This window comes from Peromyscus leucopus, chromosome 8b (assembly GCF_004664715.2).
Source record: "Peromyscus leucopus breed LL Stock chromosome 8b, UCI_PerLeu_2.1, whole genome shotgun sequence".
Taxonomy (NCBI): Eukaryota; Metazoa; Chordata; class Mammalia; order Rodentia; family Cricetidae; genus Peromyscus; species Peromyscus leucopus.
The window spans coordinates 25,273,675-25,294,456 of record NC_051086.1 but is presented as its reverse complement, the minus strand read 5'-3'; the positions used below and the strand labels follow the sequence as shown (position 1 = coordinate 25,294,456).

The 20,782-nt window shown below is 38.1% G+C and overlaps 1 protein-coding gene across 7 annotated transcripts in view; it reads right to left on the bottom strand.

Moving 5' to 3' along the window:
• The window catches only part of Atf7ip2 (activating transcription factor 7 interacting protein 2), a 75,576-nt gene that overhangs the window by 18,313 nt on the left and 36,481 nt on the right, over positions 1 to 20,782 (bottom strand). For 4 of the 7 annotated variants that reach the window (XM_037200698.1, XM_028872880.2, XM_037200700.1 and 1 more), the window contains 5 exons: positions 14,804 to 14,877; positions 13,384 to 13,445; positions 12,761 to 12,827; positions 7,437 to 7,522; positions 4,989 to 6,555 (listed from right to left, as the gene is read on the bottom strand). In XM_037200698.1, coding sequence (XP_037056593.1) covers positions 6,145 to 6,555; positions 7,437 to 7,522; positions 12,761 to 12,827; positions 13,384 to 13,445; positions 14,804 to 14,877 — 700 coding nt within the window. In that variant the 3' untranslated portion in view covers positions 4,989 to 6,144. Of the gene's footprint in view, positions 1 to 4,988; positions 6,556 to 7,436; positions 7,523 to 12,760; positions 12,828 to 13,383; positions 13,446 to 14,803; positions 14,878 to 20,782 lie in introns of those variants that run through there. The other 3 variants (XM_037200702.1, XM_037200701.1, XM_037200703.1) reach the window with 2 other exon arrangements.

Sequence of the window (20,782 nt, the reverse complement as noted above, 5' to 3'; positions counted from 1 at the left end):
GCATTCTGGTCATACTCTCCTCCAGATATTCCCCTACAGGTATTTTGATGCAGAGGGAAGATATTATATTGGAATGGATATTTCTACCATATAAACCAAGTAAGAAGTTAAAGACTTATATAGAAAAGATCTCTGATTTGATTCAAAAAGGAAAATTAAGACTTTGCCAATTGACAGGAATGGACCCAGAAGAAATTGTAGTACTTTTAACTAATGGGGAAATTTCCTCACTATGGAAAGATAAAAAGTACTGGCAGAGAGCCTGCAGGAACTTTTGGGGAGAGATTAACAACCATTATCCCAAAAGCAAGAGAATAGAATTCATAAAGATGACTGAATGGGTCCTTCCTCACATTGTACAACAAAAGCCAATTTCTGAAGTCTTCACATTATATACTAATGCAAATAAATCAGGGAAAGACAAGTAAAGTGGTTCAAAGTCCATATAACTCTGTACAAAAAGCAGAACTGCATGCCATTCTTATGGTACTGATGGACTGCACAGAACCCCTCAATATAGTCACTGACTTTCAATATGCAGAGTTGTTTTACATATTGAAACTGCTGAATTTATTCCTAATAATACAGAATTAACTTCATTATTCATATAATTACAGGAAGTCATCAGAAATAGGGATATATATATATATATATATATATATATATATATATATATCTTAGTCATATCGTATCATATCATATCACATATCAGATCCCATATGGGTCTGCCAGGACCTCTAGCACGCGGTAATAATGAGATTGATCACTTACTAATAAGAAACATGCTAGAACCCTCAGAATTTCATAAGAAACACCATGTAAATAGCAAAGGTTTGAAGGATTTCTCCATCACTTGACAATAAGCCAAGAATATCGTAAAAAAAATGTCCTACTTGTTCCTTCTATAACCAAACTCCATTACCTGCAGGAAGCAATCCAAAAGGTATACAATGAAATGAAATTTGGCAGATGGATTTGTTTCATTTTGCAGAATTTGGAAGATTAAAGTTATGTATACTATACCAGTGACACCTATTCAGAATTTCAGTGGGCAACTCCTATGAGTTCTGAAAAGGCGGATTCTGTGATTACACACCTATTAGAAGTTAAGGCCATGATGTGAATACCTGTACAAATTAAGACAGATAATGCCCCAGCATATGTTTCCAATAAGAAGAGATAGTTTTTTGCCTATTACAATATAAAGCATGTTACAGGTATACCATACAATTCCACAAGCCAAGCAGTCATAGAAAGAGCTAATCAAACTTTTTTTTTTTTTTTTTTGGTTTTTCGAGACAGGGTTTCTCTGTGTAGCTTTGTGCCTTTCCTGGATCTCGCTCTGTAGACCAGGCTGGCCTCGAACTCACAAAGATCCACCTGCCTCTGCTGGGATTAAAGGCATGTGCCACGACCGCCCGGCATGATCTAATCAAATTTTAAAGGATATGCTAAATAAATAGCAACAGGTAACAATGACGCCTAGAAACAGATTGCATAATGCTTTATTAACCTTGAATTTTCTCAATACTGATGAGAAAGGAGCAACAGCTGCAGAGAGACATTGGACAACAAACAAAACTTCTGAGCTAAATCAACCGTTGGTTTATTTCAAAGATGTGTTGGCCTCAGAATGGAAACCAGAATATGTCCTATGTTGGGGAAGGGGTTTTACTTTTGTTTCTGCAGAAGAAAAGCTATGGATACCAACAAAATTAGTAAAACTTCAATTTGAACAGGAGAAACCCCTTGAGGAAAAGTAAAAGCTCATCCACCAATGTGACATCTCTACAAGTTGTAAGAATAATTTAACAAACAAGGGTTGGGGTAGGGTTCTGTTTTTGTCTTTACAGGATAATAAAAATACTCATCTTCCAGAAATCATAAGACCTTGGATATAAAAACATCTACAACAGAAGAATCTATTGGTACCAATCTACACAGGGTAAAATCTCACTGTCTAACATCTATCTCTTTAACTCTAGAAAAATTGTGATTCAGATTCATTTACATGCCAAGCTGGCTTTGGAGTTGGAATTAGCTCACTCCTCTAAACCCAAGCATACTGCTAAAAGAAAAGGTTAAGAGATTTTGTCTCATATCAGAAGAGCTGTCTCGTGTGGGACTGTAGAAAACCAATAAAAAGGGACCATTGTCTTCAAGATCCTAATTCTCTCCTTGCTTATTCTTGATTTCTCAGAATTCTTTCTTACATGTCATGTCATCTTTAAATCCAAACTTTCCATTTTGATATTAATAATGTCCAAGTTTTCCACAGTAAAAAATAAGTCTTTTCCAATAGCAATCTCTGAAGTCTCCAGAAGGAAGATGGAACCCCACAACACCTCTACCCAGTTCAGAATTATGCCATGGTACTCACAAATATTACTCAATGATTAACCTTGGACTGAAAACTCTCAAAGGTAATTCCATAAGACAGTTCATCATACGACACTTCTAGCCAGTCTCAAGATACCATCACCCCCTGAAGAGCAGGAAGCTATTCTAAGAAAACGATGCCCCCCTTTTCCCAAAGGTTTCATGTTTCTGGGAGTTATGGATAAGGGTTATAGGGGTGGGGGTGGAAGAAAACATTGGACTTGGTATTTCCCTTAAGAAAAGAAAGAAAAAAAAAAAGAATAATGGGTAGGTATAGCATATTAAGGTAGATTATTATATATACTAGTAAACTAATTTAGTAAAATATCAGCCTTAGATAAATTGCAGTTATGGATTCTTATATATTGATGCAAATGTAAACCTTTTATATTCTTTTTTTTTTTTTTTTTTTTTTTTTTGGTTTTTCGAGACAGGGTTTCTCTGTGTAGCTTTGCGCCTTTCCTGGAGCTCACTTGGTAGCCCAGGCTGGCCTTGAACTCACAGAGATCCGCCTGGCTCTGCCTCCCGAGTGCTGGGATTAAAGGTGTGCGCCACCAACGCCCGGCAACCTTTTATATTCTTATTCCAGATAATTTATATATTGATACAAATATAGAACCGTATTTGTTGTAATGTACATAAATTTCTACTCTTATTTGAAATGTTTGTATATTGATACATGTGTAAAATTATGTCATACTGTATGTATGTTCTACTTCTGTTTAGGATATTTGGTATATTGATACATATTTAGGATTATTGTCATATTGCATATTGTACTATACATTCCTACTTCTGCTTTAGTTATTTTGTGTACTGTTACAATTTTGAGGTCACTGTCCTTTTACTGTACATTTGCTTACAGACTGTTTGCCCTGTTTACACGAAGCCTTAGTCCTTAGGTTATCTAGGTAGATAAGACTTAAGAGATTTATAGTCACCTATACTTGTCATCTCTATAGTTATGTTCGATTCTCCAGATTTATAGAAACATATGTCAGATGGATAGGTAATCTTCAAACACTTCATTGATGTGGAGAATATGGCATTTAAATGTTTTGATACTTTGGAATTCTGTTGACATGAGACACGATTGCTCCTGGTAGCACTGATCTGATCCCGAGAGAATGTTGGGGTTCTGAGACATTTCAGTTTGAAAGTTTGTCTTCACCTTGGCACAAAATGGCCTACTGGGCAAAGAACTGCCCTTGCCTCAACTGCTGACAGTAAAATTGTCAGACAGATACTCTAGACCTGTAGCCAATTTGAATGCACCAACAATGCTGAGAAATTCTAGGTGACTGTCCAGGCTGCCACCAACTGTCTCTGTCTACTCTCGAAAGAGTCCTGAAAGTTGCTTGCATCCTTCTCCCGTTTCTCAGAGGTATTATTATATTTCGTCTCAGGTCTTTGATGGGATTTAAGACTTAAGTTATAGTTACAACCTTCTTGTATCTTAGCTAAAACATATTATATTCAGGTTCTTTAGGATAGGACACCTTTTGGAATGACCTCTGTAATACACCATTTACCTATGCTCCAGACTTCTCTGGACTTTAGTATTTTAGTATGTCTCTTGTTTGATGTAGCTCCATCTTGTCTAGGTCACTATCCCTTATTCCTCCTGGACAATATTTGATGATCATCATTCCTATTGTATACAGTTTTGTATTAGGTTAGAACTTTCTTATTTAGACAAATGGGGGAGACATTAGACATTTAGACAATGGGGGAGATGTAGTGGGTAGCTTTGACCTTGAAGCATGACCCCAGTGAGGCAGCCAGTAACTGCCATGCCTACCTAGGATGTGCCTCTGGGGTGTGGCTGGGACAGGAGCCCTTAACACCCGAGATCCAGATGTGCCAGCCCTCTTGGTTCCTTGTGATCCTGGATGCTGGATGGCAGAGTCAGAGTTCTCCAGAGAACCCCACTGGACTGCACCCCACCTCTCCTGGATCCTGTAACCAACCCCTTTACTGGCTGTAAGTTACCTCAAAACAAACCTCCTTTTAACTACATGGAGTTGCCTTGTTAAATCCCTGCATCACTAAGCTGGCTCTATTCTGGTGCCACTGGGACAATGACAGTGGGGATTCCACTCCAGTTCCTTCAACAGTAATGCTATTTTAGCTACCTCCTCTAAAAGGTCAGACGGAAACCTTCTTCCTCTGGGTGTTCTTTGACGCTGTCAGCTTTCTTGATATACTGTTGGTCAGTCATGGGCAGTGTTATTTCAAGTCTTGTATGAACCTCCGGGGATTCCAGTATGTGCCATCTGTTACAAAATGCCTGAAAGCAAGCAGGTCTTGACATCTGGAAGTAGTTTCCAAATTTGATTTTTTTTTTTCCCTTAGTTCTTTGAGACAGGGACTTGAACTGTACCCTTGGCTGTCCTATGTTGCTATGTAGATCAGGCTAGATAAAACTCATAAAGATCAACTGGCTCTGCCTCCTGAATTTTGGGCATGAAGGCTGCACCAAGCCAAACTCAAATCTGATTCTTTCAGTCTTGTTATACAGACCAGGCTGTACTTGGATTCACAATACTCCTGCATCAGCCCTCCAAGAACTGGGACTTATGTATGTCAACACACCTGGCTCACCAACGTTTCATATAGACAGAACAACTGACAAAAAAGCTTTATTTATGAAGATTTAGAGGAACACCAGACACCCAGGGAAACCGCTCCCTATTCGTACCTCAGAACTTCCACTGTGCACCAGTAGAGTGCCCCACTTGAGCACCATGCTGGTTTGTTTGACATCCCAGTTACTAACTACGTAATCTGTCTCTCTTGAGTGATGACGCAGACATCTCAGGGCTCTCTTGGCATACCATCTCTTGGACTGGTTGCACTCTACTTAAGTGCTTCTTTGGGGAGAGGTGTGCACAAAATACTTTTATCAGAGCCTTTTTAAGCATTACGTTCTCTTAGTACTGAGGGAAGCCAGGAACACGGCAAAGGGAGGCATTTAAAGAAATTAGAAATCAGCAAATTAAAGTCTCCAACCTAAGGGATCAACTCCATGGTTGAAATAGCAGGTTGAATTTTTTTTTTTAAAGAAGCACCGTGCATATATAAATATATATATATCACACAATGTTTAACAAAGAAAAAAATTCTTTAAAACAGCCTGTTAAATAGCTCTGGCTAGACTGGAACTTTTATGTAGACCAGTCTGGCTTGAACAAAGAGATCAGCCTGCCTTGAATTCCCAAGTGCTGGGATTAAGGGCATTGTCCCACAATGCCCAAATGCCTGACCTAACTAATTGTGGTGTTTAGGCAAAACCTCCAAGTTGTTTCTCTCAAATGATTGCTAGCCAAACAAAATCAAAGAAAAGGGTGCAAATCAAAAGTCTGCTTTAGAATAAAAGAAAAAGGAAGGAATTTCTGTGTACTAGATCATGGCAGGGATACATCCCAGGATTACAGCTGATTGTCAAGAATGGGGAAAGTGGCTGCTTGTACAAGAGGGCTTCTGACACAGCAGCAACTCCTTTGCCACCATAGGAACACACAGTGGCAACATGGGTCCACGATAGGGTATTGTGTGAGAACACAGATCACAGAAGTACATACTGAATGCAAATTAGAAATACACAAAATTCCAAGACACAATACATGTAGGACTGTTCCCATACAAAGGAGTCACAAACTGAACTGCGCAATGTTACAATGTATAGTGTTAGAGAAACACTGTAAACAAACATTCATATATGAAAACATGACATGTACACAACATATAATTACTGAGAACTTTTTAGGTAAGGTTTTCAGAAAACCCAAGAATAGATTTTATATTACAAAATGGTCCATATCGCCCAAAAATGTCTTTCGACTGAACAGTAAAATAATATTTGTTGGAAGTTAAAAACTGAGATAAAGTGCAGGCCATTGGGAGAGGTAAAGCTTTAATTTCTGCAATTTTCTTCCAAGTCAAATGATTTGAGTTCTCATAGCACAGGAAGAGGTGGTAGCTCTCCACAGGAGCACACTTGGGGTTGACCTTGGGGATGTTCCAAGTCAGGGCAATGCCTGGCGGCTTCAACACCCACTTCACTCTCAGCTCAGGCTTTTGGGGAGGAAGAGTGTCTTGGATTTTGTCTGCCATCTCAGGGAGTGGTGGTGGTGGCTCTGGGAGAGGTGGCAGGTGTTCAAATGAATCAAAACCCTACAAACACATTTGCAAGAAAGTTCATCGAGATCATTTGGTGAGTACAGACAAAGGTGGTCAAACTCAGGTGTACAAATCTACTTCTCATTCTCCAATCCTTCATCAAAGCAATGAAAGGTTATTTCAGGAAAAATGAAGCTAGATTAATGTTTTGTGTGTATGTGCTAGTACCCCTGTCAGTGTATATACACATGCGGGGAGGTCAGAGGACAACCTCACATGCTTCCTATATTCCTCACTGCATTAGGCTAGTCTGTCTGGACAGCAAACTCCAGGGATCCACTTATTTCTGCCTTCCTAGTTTGGCTTATTTAATTTTTAAATGTTGGTTACAGGACCAAACTCAGGTCTTCACGTTTGCAGTGCACTTTAATGACTGCACCATCTCCTGGCCTCTAGATCCAATCTTTTCAAAACAGAAGGTTTTTTGGAGATTAGATTTGTTTTGAATGATCCTAGGAACTGGACCCAGCACTTTGCACATTCTAGGTAAATGTTCTACCTCTGAGCCACATTCCAAGCTGTCGGAATAATAATTACTACACTGTGAAATATTACTAATCCATAATGAAGGAGGTCTCAGGCCTTCAGGAGAGCAAACAATCTTATTTCAACATTGTGTTTCCAAACATCATAGTAATTTCTCCAATAACCTCATCAACAATGGTTATTAATCCTAAAATAAATGAAAAACTGTTTCTATTTCTATAGCTTCTAAAAATTGCTAACTGAATTCTTTTTATTATGTAAGTAGATTCACAAGAAAAGCCATTAAGGTGTTTCCTAAGCTGAAATGTGGCTCAGATGTTCCAGAGTAAAACAGATAAATTCCACTCTGCTGGAATGAACATCTTTTACACAGCATTTCAGATTAGTACCTCAGCTCCATTTTCTGCCACTGGGATTATTTCATTTGATCTTAAAACAGCTTTCGAAGATGACTTCAGGGTGAATGCTGGGCTTTCTGTGAACAAGACAGTATAATTTAGAGCTAAGGGTGTATCTCAGTGATAAAGCACTTGTCTACCATAAGTGAGAAGGCTCCAGGACTATAAGAAAATGAAAATAAGTAAGTAAAATTTACCTGGAACAAATTCCAGTGTTTAAGCAGTTGTACACATTGGGTAATAAATACAGTTACAAGCACAAAATTCACATGAATATACAGTTTTGATAGAACACATAGAATTTTCCATTAAGGTGACAAAAATTCCCTCTAAAAGTAAATCCTTTATTATTGCAACTAGGAATTTGGTATTTTATACATGGGAGAGGGATCCAAGAGATCAAACAGGTAGACTTTTCTGTTAGATCAATAAGGATGCCTACAAACACTAAGTTACTTATAAACACATATGAATATGTAACATACACAAGCTTAGGAATTCAAACAAAAAAGTCCCACAAGCTAGGAGCACTCTCTCCTGAGGTATGTATTCATATGGAGGGAATTAAAGATACTGACCTTGGGACAGGGGAGAAGAGAAGGAAAGACATACTAAGAGGAAGAAAAAAGAGGTGGGGAGGATGGAGAAGCTATGGTGGGACAGAAGGAAAGGTGTAGAAAGGTTTGTGAATGGTTTTAAACAGCTAGGTGGAGAACACATAGAGAAGATTAAAATGGGTGGATAACACTGGAAAGTATGAGGGCTAGATCAGTAATGATCAGTAATCACCATATGAGGTCTGTCTAGCTTGATGCCCCCTCTGCAATTATTTGCTTGTATTTTTCTTTTGGTATATAAAGATTATTAAGATTTTAGATTTTCTGTCCGTTTATTTTTACAGTTCTTTTCCTTTTTCTTGTGTGTGTGTATGTCTGTATTTGAGACAAAGTCCCACTAGCTGCCTTAGAACGCAGAGATCCACCTGCCTCTGCCTCCTAAGTACTAGGATTAAATGTGCATGCCATCATGGCCAACTATTTTACAGGTATTAAGAAACCTTAGAAGAGGTAATAAATTTTTAGTTTTAATTTTAAGATTCTGTATAGGCTTTTAATCATGCTTTAATTAATCAAAGCTAGGTCTGCTAAAATCAAAGTCTTCAGACTAATCATCACATAAAGTGATAAAATAGCCTTTAAATTTTCAAGTAAATAATTTAATACAAAGAAAAATCCTAAGAAACATAATTTCCCAGGAGTAACACTTACTTCAAAGTAATAATCACAAGCTCTGGACAAAGTAACACAGGCCCAGAGACCCAACTTTGTGGTGGTAAGAGGGATGACTTCTGCTAACTGGTGTTGGTATGTGTTATCATTAGTAATGCCAATGTCTGAGCTTTTGTCCTTATTTCTATGAAAAAAAAAAAAAAAAAAAAGAGTAACAGTGGTGTTACTGTTTTGTGCTCCCAAAGCAACAGTAACCAGAACCATGTGATTTTAAGATTCTCATTAAACAGGTGAAAACTGTGGCCCCTAGTTTCCACTTAACCTTTTAATGTTATATTTTGGAAATGACCTACTCAGAGATGCAATTTATACCCAACAAGATACACCCTTTCTAAGTTTTAACATATACTTTTGAGACCTGAAACCATTACCAAAATAAGATATAAAAAATATTATCACCCCTAAGTTTTCTTTGTCTGTGCTTGTTCTTTGAGATAAGGTTTCACGTAGCCCAGGCTGGCCTTGAACTCCTGATCCCCTCACTCTACTTCCTGGAATTACCGGCATGCACCATTATGGCCAGTTTATCCACAGAAGTTCTTTAGGATTCTTTTTGAATCAACCTATCTCACTTGAAATCAATTGTTTGTTGTCACTAATGACTATAGATAGGCAGGGCAGTGGTGGCACACACCTTTAATCCCAGCATTTGGGAGACAGAGATAGAAGGATCTCTGAGTTAGAGGCCAGCAGTTCCAGGAGAGCCAGGGCTAGAGAAACCTTCTCTCAATAAACTCATGGCCAAGGGATTAATATCTAGCATTGAAAAAGGACTTGCCTTTTCTAGAATTTCATACATATTGAATCATACAAACGCAAGATTATTTTGCCATCATGTGCCATTATACATTGGCCACATGTATAAACATTTTATTTCTTGATTGTTAAGGTATATAGATAAGTAATCTATATATTCATCAGCTGGTAGACTTTTAAATAAAGATGTTATGAGAAATTATGTTTTTACTGTGTGTAGCTGAATGTGGTGGTATACACACCTACAATCCTAGCATTTGGGAAACAGAGGTAAAGCTGCAAGTTAAGGGGCAGATGAGCTACTTAATGAGATCCTGTCAAATCAAGTCTGTTTGGAAGTGGGTTTTCTTTCCTCGGAGAAATATATGGAAAAGACCGGTCTATTCATACAACAAGGCTATAAGTAATATTTTTAAAAACTGTCAAATTAAGTTGTTTAGCCATTTTACATTATTAGTAACAAAGAATCCCGAGTTGATACATGGCCTGAGCAACATACACACCTTCAGTTCACTTTGGTTATTCTATTGGGTATGTTATAAATCTCATTATGGCTTTACTTTCCCTAATGAGAACACTATTTAGGACATTGCTTTTGCTCACTTCTTATTTTCTTATTTATATCAAAGTAAAGGTCTTCCTCCTTTGGATTCGGCTTTGTTTTGTTGTGGAGTCTCTTGGATGAGTATCTTGAAATCTCCATTTTATTGCCACACCTGGTTTATTATTCTTCTACTTGAAATATTTATTGCCATGCCCATCCTTACTGTACCATAATTTGGTTAACACTTTTTAACATGGACCCACTTTTCAGTTGATATCTTATTTCCTTTAATAAACTTCCTTTACGGCTGGGGAGATGATTCTGTGGCTAACAAGTCTGCTATGCAAGCATGAAGACCAGTATCTGGATCCGTAGCACTCACATGAAAGCTGGGCACAAGTGTCGGTAATCCCAGTACAGGGGACATGGAGACACGTAGATCCACGGGGCTTGCTGGACAGTCAGTCCAGCTGAAATGGTGAGCCCCAGATTTAGTGAGAGACTGTCTAAAAACTCCTGACATAAACTTTTGGCCTCCATAATATTCACAGGTGTGCATGTACACACATACCACACATACAACTTCCTTTAGTTCTGATAGTAGTTAGTTGGCAATAAATTTTGCTTACCTGAAAAGGTGTTAATCTTATTTCTATTTTTGTTTTTGAGACAGGGTCTCATGCTATGCCCAGATTGGCCTTAACTCTAAATCCTCCTTTCTTCAACTCTCAAGTGCTGGAGTCACAGGTGTGCACCATTACTATTTCATTTTTGAAAGAAATATCTACTTGATTAAGAATTCAGGGTTGGTAATTATTTTCCTTGAAATTCCTATACTGCATTAATCTTCCATATGACAGGGCAAAGATTCTTCTATCTTGTCTCATTTGGAGCCATCTTTGATTTAGCCTGAAACTGATCCCTCTTTTTCTATTCTCACCATGAAAAGTCCTGTGGGAAAGTGTCTAATCCTGTTCTAGAAACTCAGGGTTGAAATGTCCCAGATAACTGCATGTTTTTTGGGCTTCTGTTAAACTGCTTGCTTGCTCTACCCCACAACTGCTATCTAGGATGTAAATTTTTCTACGTTCTTTCTTTCTTTCTTTCTTTTTTTTAAAGATTTATTTATTTATCATGTATACAGAAGAGGGCGCCAGATGTGATTACAGATGGTTGTGAGCCATCATGTGGTTGCTGGGAATTGAACTCAGGACCTCTGGAAGCACAGTCGGTGCTCTTAACCTCTGAGCCATCTCTCTAGCCCTCTACGTTCTTTAAGGCTGTTCTCTAAGAATTGTTTTTCTCTAGGCAGTCATGGTCAGCTTAATATAGATGCTCAGTTCAGATGGTCATGCTAAGTGGTCTTTGGGTCTCTACCCCACAACATTCTCCTTAGACATCGTGCCAACACAGATCAAGTCACCAAAAAATATTTGCTCATCTTGCTTTTTGCAGCAGTGTTGGCTTTTGTAGCCATACCCAACTCCCTTTCATTCTGATCTTACATTGCTTTTGCAGTTTTTTGAGGTCTCTTTTTGCTCATATAGGCCATGTCTTCAAAACACCATGAAAATTGGTGTTTGGGTTTTTCTTTGCATAATCCAAAGAATCATGAGTTCTGAATCCAAATAAATACAAAGATAACATCTGGTGGCTTTGTATATTTTAGCTGCTTTTCCTGAACTTCTGTGTTCAGTCTAGTTGTCTTCCCAGGGTGAAGGACATTTGTGTGCTCTGAAGTAGATGGTTGGTCATGAACTTCCTGGTCCAGATACTTTCATTCATGACGGTGGTGATCATCTTCATCCTCCTCCTCCTCCTTTCCTCATCTAGCCTTTAATGATGTGATTCATTTTCTTTTGGCTTAAATGGTCCTAGCTGAGAATTCTGTGAAACCTTTGTTCTTTCTACTTTTCCTGCATTTTTTTTTAAGGTATGGAAACCTCATACATTTGCATGCTATCTTTGTACAGTGACCACACTAATAATCTTTGTATTGGTTCAATGCTAACATATGCAATTTTTTCAGTTGTTTTCAAGAAAATGATTTTTTATGTATTGATAAGGTATTCTTGGTTTTGATTCTGCTTGAAATTGAATTTCTTGGCTGTGTGGATTATACTTCTCAGGACTCAAAATGAGACTATATGACTGACTTCCAAGCTCAGAAAATTATAAATCTTTTGGCTCAAATTGAAGAAATAGGAAACTGGTACCACTATTCATTTTCATATCATATATGAATAACATTCCTCTATTCCTGACTCTACGTACTTCCTCTCAGGCACTATTGTTATGGTTAAGAAAAATGTGTGCCACAAGGAGATGACTCAGAGTAGACCCAACAATCCAAACATCCTTCAAAGGGTGAAGAGATAAAGAGATTATGATACATCCATACCTGAGCTATTACTTGACCACAAAAAGGAATACATTATTATACAAATATTAATAACCTGCTAAAGAGCCACACTGAAAGAAGTCAATCTCAGAAGGATGGATAAATAAATATTGCACAATCACACTACAATTACCTAACTACAGAGAAGAAAGCATTTTAATGGTTGCCACAGTTTAGGGACTGGGGTAGACGGTGTGTGTCTTTAAGGGGTAGCACAAGTCAGGCGTGCAATGACTAATCAATTCTGTGATTCTGTAATCTTTGGTTCAGTCACACAAACCCACATCCTTTTTCTTAGAAAGGAAGATGTAAAAGTATCCTTTACCTCTGTTGTAGTTGGGCAGGCCTTCTTTTGTCAAGTCAATAACAAAATCAAGTTTCTTCTCTACAGCCTAAAAAGTTTTGTTAAAAAATTTTAAATTTAATAGCAGTAAATGTTTTTTAAATATAAAAGTACATTTTTACTTTTCAGTGCTGAGGATTGAACCTTACCTTGTTCATATTCATGCTTACAAGTGTGTCACCAATGAGCTAAGCACAGCCCCACCTAATAGTCAGAAGCTGGCAACTCAACGTTCTCTACAACTTACGGTTTAAATTGGCTCTACTATAAGAGACACTTCTAAGCTATTGCAGTGTCTGAAAATACGGTTAAGAATCTCAGTGAACTGGTAAGTGTGTGTCATTCTGAAATATATATAGGTGCCTGGCTTCCAGTGTGCAAGCTGGACTAGAATCTGGATATGCAAACTACTCCTATATTTGTTTGTTACCCCCTCCAACACCCACTGAAGGAGGGGCAGTCAAGGGACAATTCACTAGAGACTTTCATTGCACCTAGATAAAGAGTGAATGACAAAACTCATTCTCCACAACATGCTGTAATACTGTAGGTGCTATAGCATAAATATTCAGATGAAATATTCAGAGACAACAACTGTTACCTACCCCAACTTCAATTACGGTATTAGGTGAGTTGCTAAATTTCCTTGATGTGTTTTTTCCAATTTCTGGAAGAAAGGGAATAAAAAACATGAATACTTCCAATTAAATTTATTGAACTATTAATATTAAACATGGTCTTTGCAATACAAGATACTGAAACACAAATAATGATAGGGATACTAATACACTATATAATAAAAGTAGCTAAATTTATATATCCCCAAAGCTGATAAGCTAGTTTAAAATTTTGATTTGGGATTAAAACATATTTTATTTCAGTAGCTTTACAACTACATTAGTAGCTCCTGTTTTTTAAAGTCTGAAACTATTTTAGCATCTGCACTTGTGACATTTTGTTATTCCCAGTATCTTTTAGAGTGCGAGCACCTTCCTGGAATGTAGAGACCTCCACTTCTTTGGAACTCTTTAACACACAAACTGGTGAGATAAATATTCTTATATGCAGGGTGGGAGGGAGTGCAAAGCCTTCTGATGTTAAGATATAAACATTTCAACACAGCAAAACATGACACAAACAAAGGGAATTCTGGGTAATTGTGGGCAAGCAATAGGGCCATTTTTAAATTAGGAAAAAAGTTTTCTACAAAACCAGGTGTGTACATGCTTGTAATCCCAGGAAGAAGGCAGGAAGATCAGAAATTCAAGGTCTTCCTTACCTACACCGAGTTCATATCCTGTGAATAGCTGTCACATACACAAAAAAGCAGATACATTTTATGCTGAACTCTTTACAAAAACAACCTATCTCATTGAAAAAATTGTTTTTTTTAAACAAAGTATTATATACAATCTCTAAAACTGAAAAGAATTTAAAACATTTAAAAACAGTTAATCAAGAAGAAACTTTAAATCTAAAATAGGTTATTAACTAATAGACACATAGACAAATTATCACTGCCACTAACAAAAGATCAGGGCAAACAAAACAGATATACATGATTTAAGTCGTAAATCATTAGATCAATACATTAAAGGAAAAGCAAAAGGCCTTAAACTGATAGGTACAAAGATTAAAAGAAATGTCAATTTTATTAATGAATCATCAATTTTAATTAGGTATTAACAATTTGTAATCCTAGATATAAACTAGAAGATTAAGTAGACAATGTTGTACCTTATTAAAAGATAATGGGGCTTGAGAGATGGCTCAGGGGTTAAGGCTACTTGCTGTTCTTCCAGAGGTCCTGAGTTCAGTTCCCAGCACCCACATCAAGGAGCTCACAACTGCCTACAACTCCAGGTCTAGGGGATCAATGTCCTCTCTGGACTCTTAGAGCATCCACACACTCACACAAACATATATTCACATAATGAAAATAAAAATCTTTTAAAAAGACATCGCTCATTCTTTATTTTAAAGCTTTCTAATTTGATAGAACATATTCTAAACATGTTAAGATACCTGTTGGAGTTGATGTAACTGGAGTTGTCAAATTAGGTTTTTCCACAGAAATTAACATAACATCATCAGTGTTACTAAAATGGTTAAAAAAAAAAAGACAGAAGGAAAAAATTGCAGTTAACAGAATTCTTCTAATTTATTATTATTTAATAATGCTATTTATTAGAGGACAACTTGGGAGAGTCAGTTCTTTCTACCATGTGGATCTGGGGCACAAACTCAGGCTGGGCAACAAGCGCTTTTACTTGCTGACTTGTACAGCCAGCCCTCATTACGTATTTCAGCTGAACAACTATGAGGAAAGAGGAGATAAAATCAAATATTTAACAAAGCCCATGTACTATCAATTCATCTATATGATTCACAAGCACAGGTATGGCCGGCAAGATGGCTCATCAAGTTAAGGGACTTGATGACCTGAATTCAATCTCTGCAACTCATCTGGTGGAAAGAGAGAACTAACTAACTCCCGTGTGCTATTCTCTGACCTCCACAAGTGACACAGCACACACCAATACCACAAAATAAATTGTTTCTTTCTTTCTTTCTTTTTTTCTCTCTCTCTTTCTTTTTTTTAAGTACAGGAAAATCCAGTAATACATAAGTAAAACTTAGTAGGAATATAGTCACAATAGTTACAATATAATATACAAATATACCAAATACACAAGCACATGAAATATACAAATAACACTTTAATGCATACAGTTCTGTTAATTACAAAAATTATAACTGAAAAAAAAATAACTATTAAGACCCATAAGAACACTGACTTTTAAAAGATAGATGACTCTGAGGCTGGGCATGATGTCACAAACCTGTGATGCCAGCACTCAGGAGGCCAGACTGGAATTAACAAATATTATTAAAAACATAGTTGCCATTGTTTTACCTCTAATGCTATGCCCAAAGACCATGTTTTGCTGCCATTTCAACCCTCATCATACTTTAATGACCTAGACTTTTTTTTTTTTTTTTTTTTTTTGGTTTTTCGAGACAGGGTTTCTCTGTGTAGCTTTGCGCCTTTCCTGGGACTCACTTGGTAGCCAAGGCTGGCCTCGAACTCACAGAGATCCACCTGGCTCTGTCTCCGAGTGCTGGGATTAAAGGCGTGCACCACCACCGCCCGGCTAACCTAGACTTTTTAATAAGAATTTTGCTAAGAAAATGCATAAACTGAGAGTACAGGTAAACACTACTTTCCACCTCCAGTTATTCCACACAACGTTTTTTAAAAAGAAAATCTTTTCTCTATAAATTACCCTGGCATTTTCTTACACACCAAGGGACTCCATTTAGCTTGCACACTGACCTGTGTGCCTCTCCTTGCAACTACTGTCCTAATTACTACAGCACTGACAGGTTCTGAATATAGGAAGTGAGTCTACCAACCTTGTTTCTGTGTTGTAATATCATTACTTATTATTTAGGTCTTTTTATTTTCACAAATTTAATTCAGCTTGCTACTTTCTACAAAGTATATGCCATAGTCTTCTTAAGATTACATTAAACATATATAACCATGAGTATAAATCAACATCTTAACAATAATCAGCTTTCCAAGTCATGAATGTGATGTCATTTATTTAGGTCACCTATAATTTGGAATTACTTTGTGGTCTAATTAGGGTTTACATATATTTTGGTCTACCCCTTGGAACTGTAAATAGTATTGTTACAAATTGCAATAGGTTTTTTTCAGACCAAGCATGGTGGTGCTTACTTTTAATCCCAGCACTCGGGCAGAGGCACCCTGGTCTATATAACAAGTTCCAGCTCAGCAAGGGCTATACAGTGAAACCTTGTCTAAAAGAAAAGTTTTCCTATCTGCATTATATATAAAACCAAAAATATATTTACCCACGCTTGTCTAATTCTGGAAGTCTGTACTGTTCTACATATATCCATTTTCCCCAACCTGCAACCAACCCATATTCTTGTGGACTAAATGGATTAATCATGGTCTATTGGTACAAAGACATAATTCAACAGCAAGAACGGACAAACCATTGCAGCTAAGTAATAGCATCCATGGATTTCGTACCACAAAAGCATCAAAAGACAAATCATTCCTTGAGTACAATCCCACGCGTACCAATTAAAGAAATATGCGAAAGCAGTTCATGGTGCTGGACCACCACCAGTGCTTGCTTAAGTTACAGTGGCAATAGTCAGACTTGTGATGGCACACAAGGCTTAAGGCAGGTGAGACACCACTGTGGTGTTATTTTGTTTCTGCTCTAAACAAATAAAGCTTACCGAGAGATCAGAGTGGGGAGCTAGCCACTAGTTAACCATAGAGGCCCGGCAGTGGTGGCACACACTTTTAATCCCAGCACTTGAGAAGAGGAAGCAAGAAGATCAAGAGTTCAAGACCACCCTGGGCTACACGAGATTGAAGTTTAAAAGAGAAACAGAGCCAGGTGGTGGTAGCTCACGCATTTACTTCCCAGCAATAGGGAGGTAGAGAAAGGAAGTGATATGGCTAGCTGGAAACAGGAGCTCAGCCCCCTTTTTAGGCTGAGGAGTTGGTGAGGTAAGAAGTGGCTGTGGCTTGCTCCTCTGTCTTTCTGATCTTTCACCTCTATATTTGACTCTGGATTTTTATTATTAAGACCAACTAAAATTCACACTACACACCACTGACCTCACTGTCTCTGTTTCTGACAGATGAAGTAGCCCAGGCTGGCTTGGAGTTACTATGTAGCTGTGATTCCTCCTTCCTGCCTCCATTTCCTGCAGGCGTGTACCATGCCAAGCAACCCCTGGTATTTCTAAATAGTTTACTTTGTGAAAATTCAAAATTCTTGTTAATTTTGCTAGTATTCACTTTATGATAAGTAACTTGAGCCAGTGAGATGATCAGCAGGTAAAAGCACTTGTCAGCAGGCTTAATGACCTTATATCTCCTGGGACACACATGATGGAAGAATAAAACTAATTCCTCAAAGTTGTCCTCTGTGGTGGTTTGAAAGAAACTGCTCCCCAAAGGGAGTGGCACTATTAGGAGGTGTGGCCTTGTTGGAGCAGATGTGGTTTTGTTGGAGGAGGTGTGTTACTATGGAGGCTGGCTTTGAGGTCTCATATATGCTCAAGCCACACCCAATGTCTCAGACAACTTCCTGTTACCTATGAGTCAACATGTAGGGCTCTCAGCTACTTTCCTAGTACCATTTCTGGCTGAATGCCACCATGTCACACCATTATCATAAAGGACTAAACTCTGAAAATGTAAGCCATGCCAATTAAATGTTTTCTCTTATAAGAGTTCCCACGGTCATGGTGTCTCTTCACAGCAACAAAACCCCTAAGACATCTGCGCGCGCGCGCGCGCACACACACACACACACACACGAAAAGATGTAATAAAATAATAATATGTAACCTCCATGAAGCAGTACTACTGATTGCTACCAGTGATAAGATTTTGTACATGGGCCATTAGAGGTCTGCATAGACAGTGACAAAGAAGCCATGTGATTGGGTTTAGAACCAATGAGAAGGCAGAACAGAAAGTCAATAAAAAATACAGACACAGAGGAAGTAGGTCTCTTTCTGAGGAGAAGGACTGCAGTGACTAGTAAGCTACAGGATATTGACTAGTGATCTGACCTCTTGGGCTTTTAACTCTTTATTTGGCTCCGTGTTTCTTATTTAATAACACCATTTAGAATTACATCTACATTTGGCACACACATGGCATGAATTCATTAAAAACTGCCCGGCTTGGCCTGGCTGCCTGGCTCCCCAGGTCGGCCCAGCTTGGCCTAGGCCCCAGGCCTGACCGACCATAGCTACAAGTGGTACCCGCAGCTGGAGCTACTTGCAGCCAGACTGACAAATCAGGCGGCTCTGGCTTAAAAAAGCAGGTGCTATGAACAACTCAGGCCCGAATTGGCTCAAGCGGGGGCACGTGGCTTCTCTCTCTCTCTCTCTCTCTCTCTCTCTCTCTCTCTCTCTCTCTATCTCTCTTCACAACCACGCTAAGTAGCTGTTTTGAAATTCACTCAGATTTCTACTCTTCTATGCAATCTTGGTAAGTCAATTAAGATATCAGATATTTTAAAAGGAAAAACTACTTAAAAGAGAAAAAATTTTCCAAAAAAAGGGGGGGGGTATTATCCGTAAAACAGAAGGAAACTGGTCTTTGTTTGATAAAACTTTAGGCAGTCTGAAAATGGAACAATTATATGAGAAGATTAATGTTGATGGGATGTACATTACACCAATTATGCATATTATTACTTTCCTTATCCTTATTTTACTATTTAAAAAGATAGTCAATTTAAGTGTCAAGATAAAAGCTTTAGAAAAACCTGTTAAAATGAATTATGGAGAAATTCAGACTCAGACAGAAGAATTTAAGGGTGAAATTATTTCAGGATTGGATTATAAGGTTACAGAAAGAAAGCCTGTTTTCAAACAATCAAACTTAATTTGTCCGGTAGCCATACTGCAGCTACCTGGTCAAGTGAATGCACAAAATAATTGGATTCCAATTGAAATGTTAGATTTAAGAAGGTTTATGGAGGCAATAGTATCTTATGGCATGCATTCCCCATTTGTAAAGCAAATGTTAAACTCCTGGTCAACTCATAATAAGATTATTCCACAGGACTGGAAAGAGCTGGTAATTGCTGTCCTGGAGCCCGGGGCCCAGTTGCAGTGGCGTATGTGGTTCAAAGAGGAAGCTAAAAACATAGAAAATCAATGGAGGGCTAGAGGTGTGCAAATCTCCCAGGATCAGCTTGTTGGAGGCCAATATGCTGAAATACAAAGACAATGTTTATATGATAACCAAAACCTAATTCTATGTTGAATAGCAGCCTTGAATGCATGGGACAGAATTGAGGAACCAGGAAAGAAAACTGAGTCATTCACAAAAGTTATACAGAGCCCAAAAGAATCCTTCACGGATTTTTTTACAAAGACTGACTTCAGCAGCAAAAAGAATGGTCCCGAATTCAGAAGCTAGCCAGATAATAATCAAATCTTTGGCTTTTGAGAACACGAATGCAGCATGCAAGAGAATAATCAGGCTGTTAAAGGCAAGATCTGCACCCTTGGAAGACTGGATTAGAGACACATTTAATGTTGAGTCTTATGGCCAAGATAATATGTGGATAGGAGAAGCAATTTCAAGAGGTTTGAGGCATATCAGATATTTTGGATGTGGAAAGCAAGGTCATTTGAAAAAGGACTGTAAACAGGGCATTCCTAGAAACAATGTTTCTTCAAGGAACAATGGCAACAAAGAATGTCCCTTCCTTCTGGAGTATGCAGAAGGTGTGATAAGGGAAAACACTGGACCAACAAATGTAAATTAACGAAGGACAAGGCAATCCTTTGCCTCGGAAACTCCCAAAGGGGCCTCAGGCAGGCCCCCACAGCAAATCCAGTTCAGACATTTCCTGCAGTCGTAGAAGAAGCCCCTACTCAGAGCAATTAAATAACCAAATGCCTATTAGAATAAACCAGGCTGCTCAGGGTGATGGAACAGATGATACAGAGAGAACAGAAAATTCAGGAGAAACCATAAAGAAAAATTTTTGGCAAACTTCTATAAATGAACAAAGACCAAAATTAACAATAAGAATAAATGATGTTTTGTTGTCTGGTCTGGTAGACACAGGTGCTGACGAGACCATAATTGCATCCAACTTGGCCTCTTCAGGAGGTAAACGTTCAGCTGTTAGGAATTGTAACATTATCTCGAGTGAAACAGAGTGCAGGATGGCTCAAATGTATAGGTCCAGAAGGACAGAGAGGAAAATTAAAACCATATGTGGCTAACATAGCTATGAACCTATGGGGTTGAGACTTGTTACAACAATGGAATACTCAGATTAACATCCTTCCAACCTCAGAAACAAATCATAAATTAACACGTTTCTGAGAGAAATACTAGAAGATATTATTCTAATGAGTGGTCACCAGCCATCCAGACTGTACAAGAACAGGGCACAACAACTTATGATC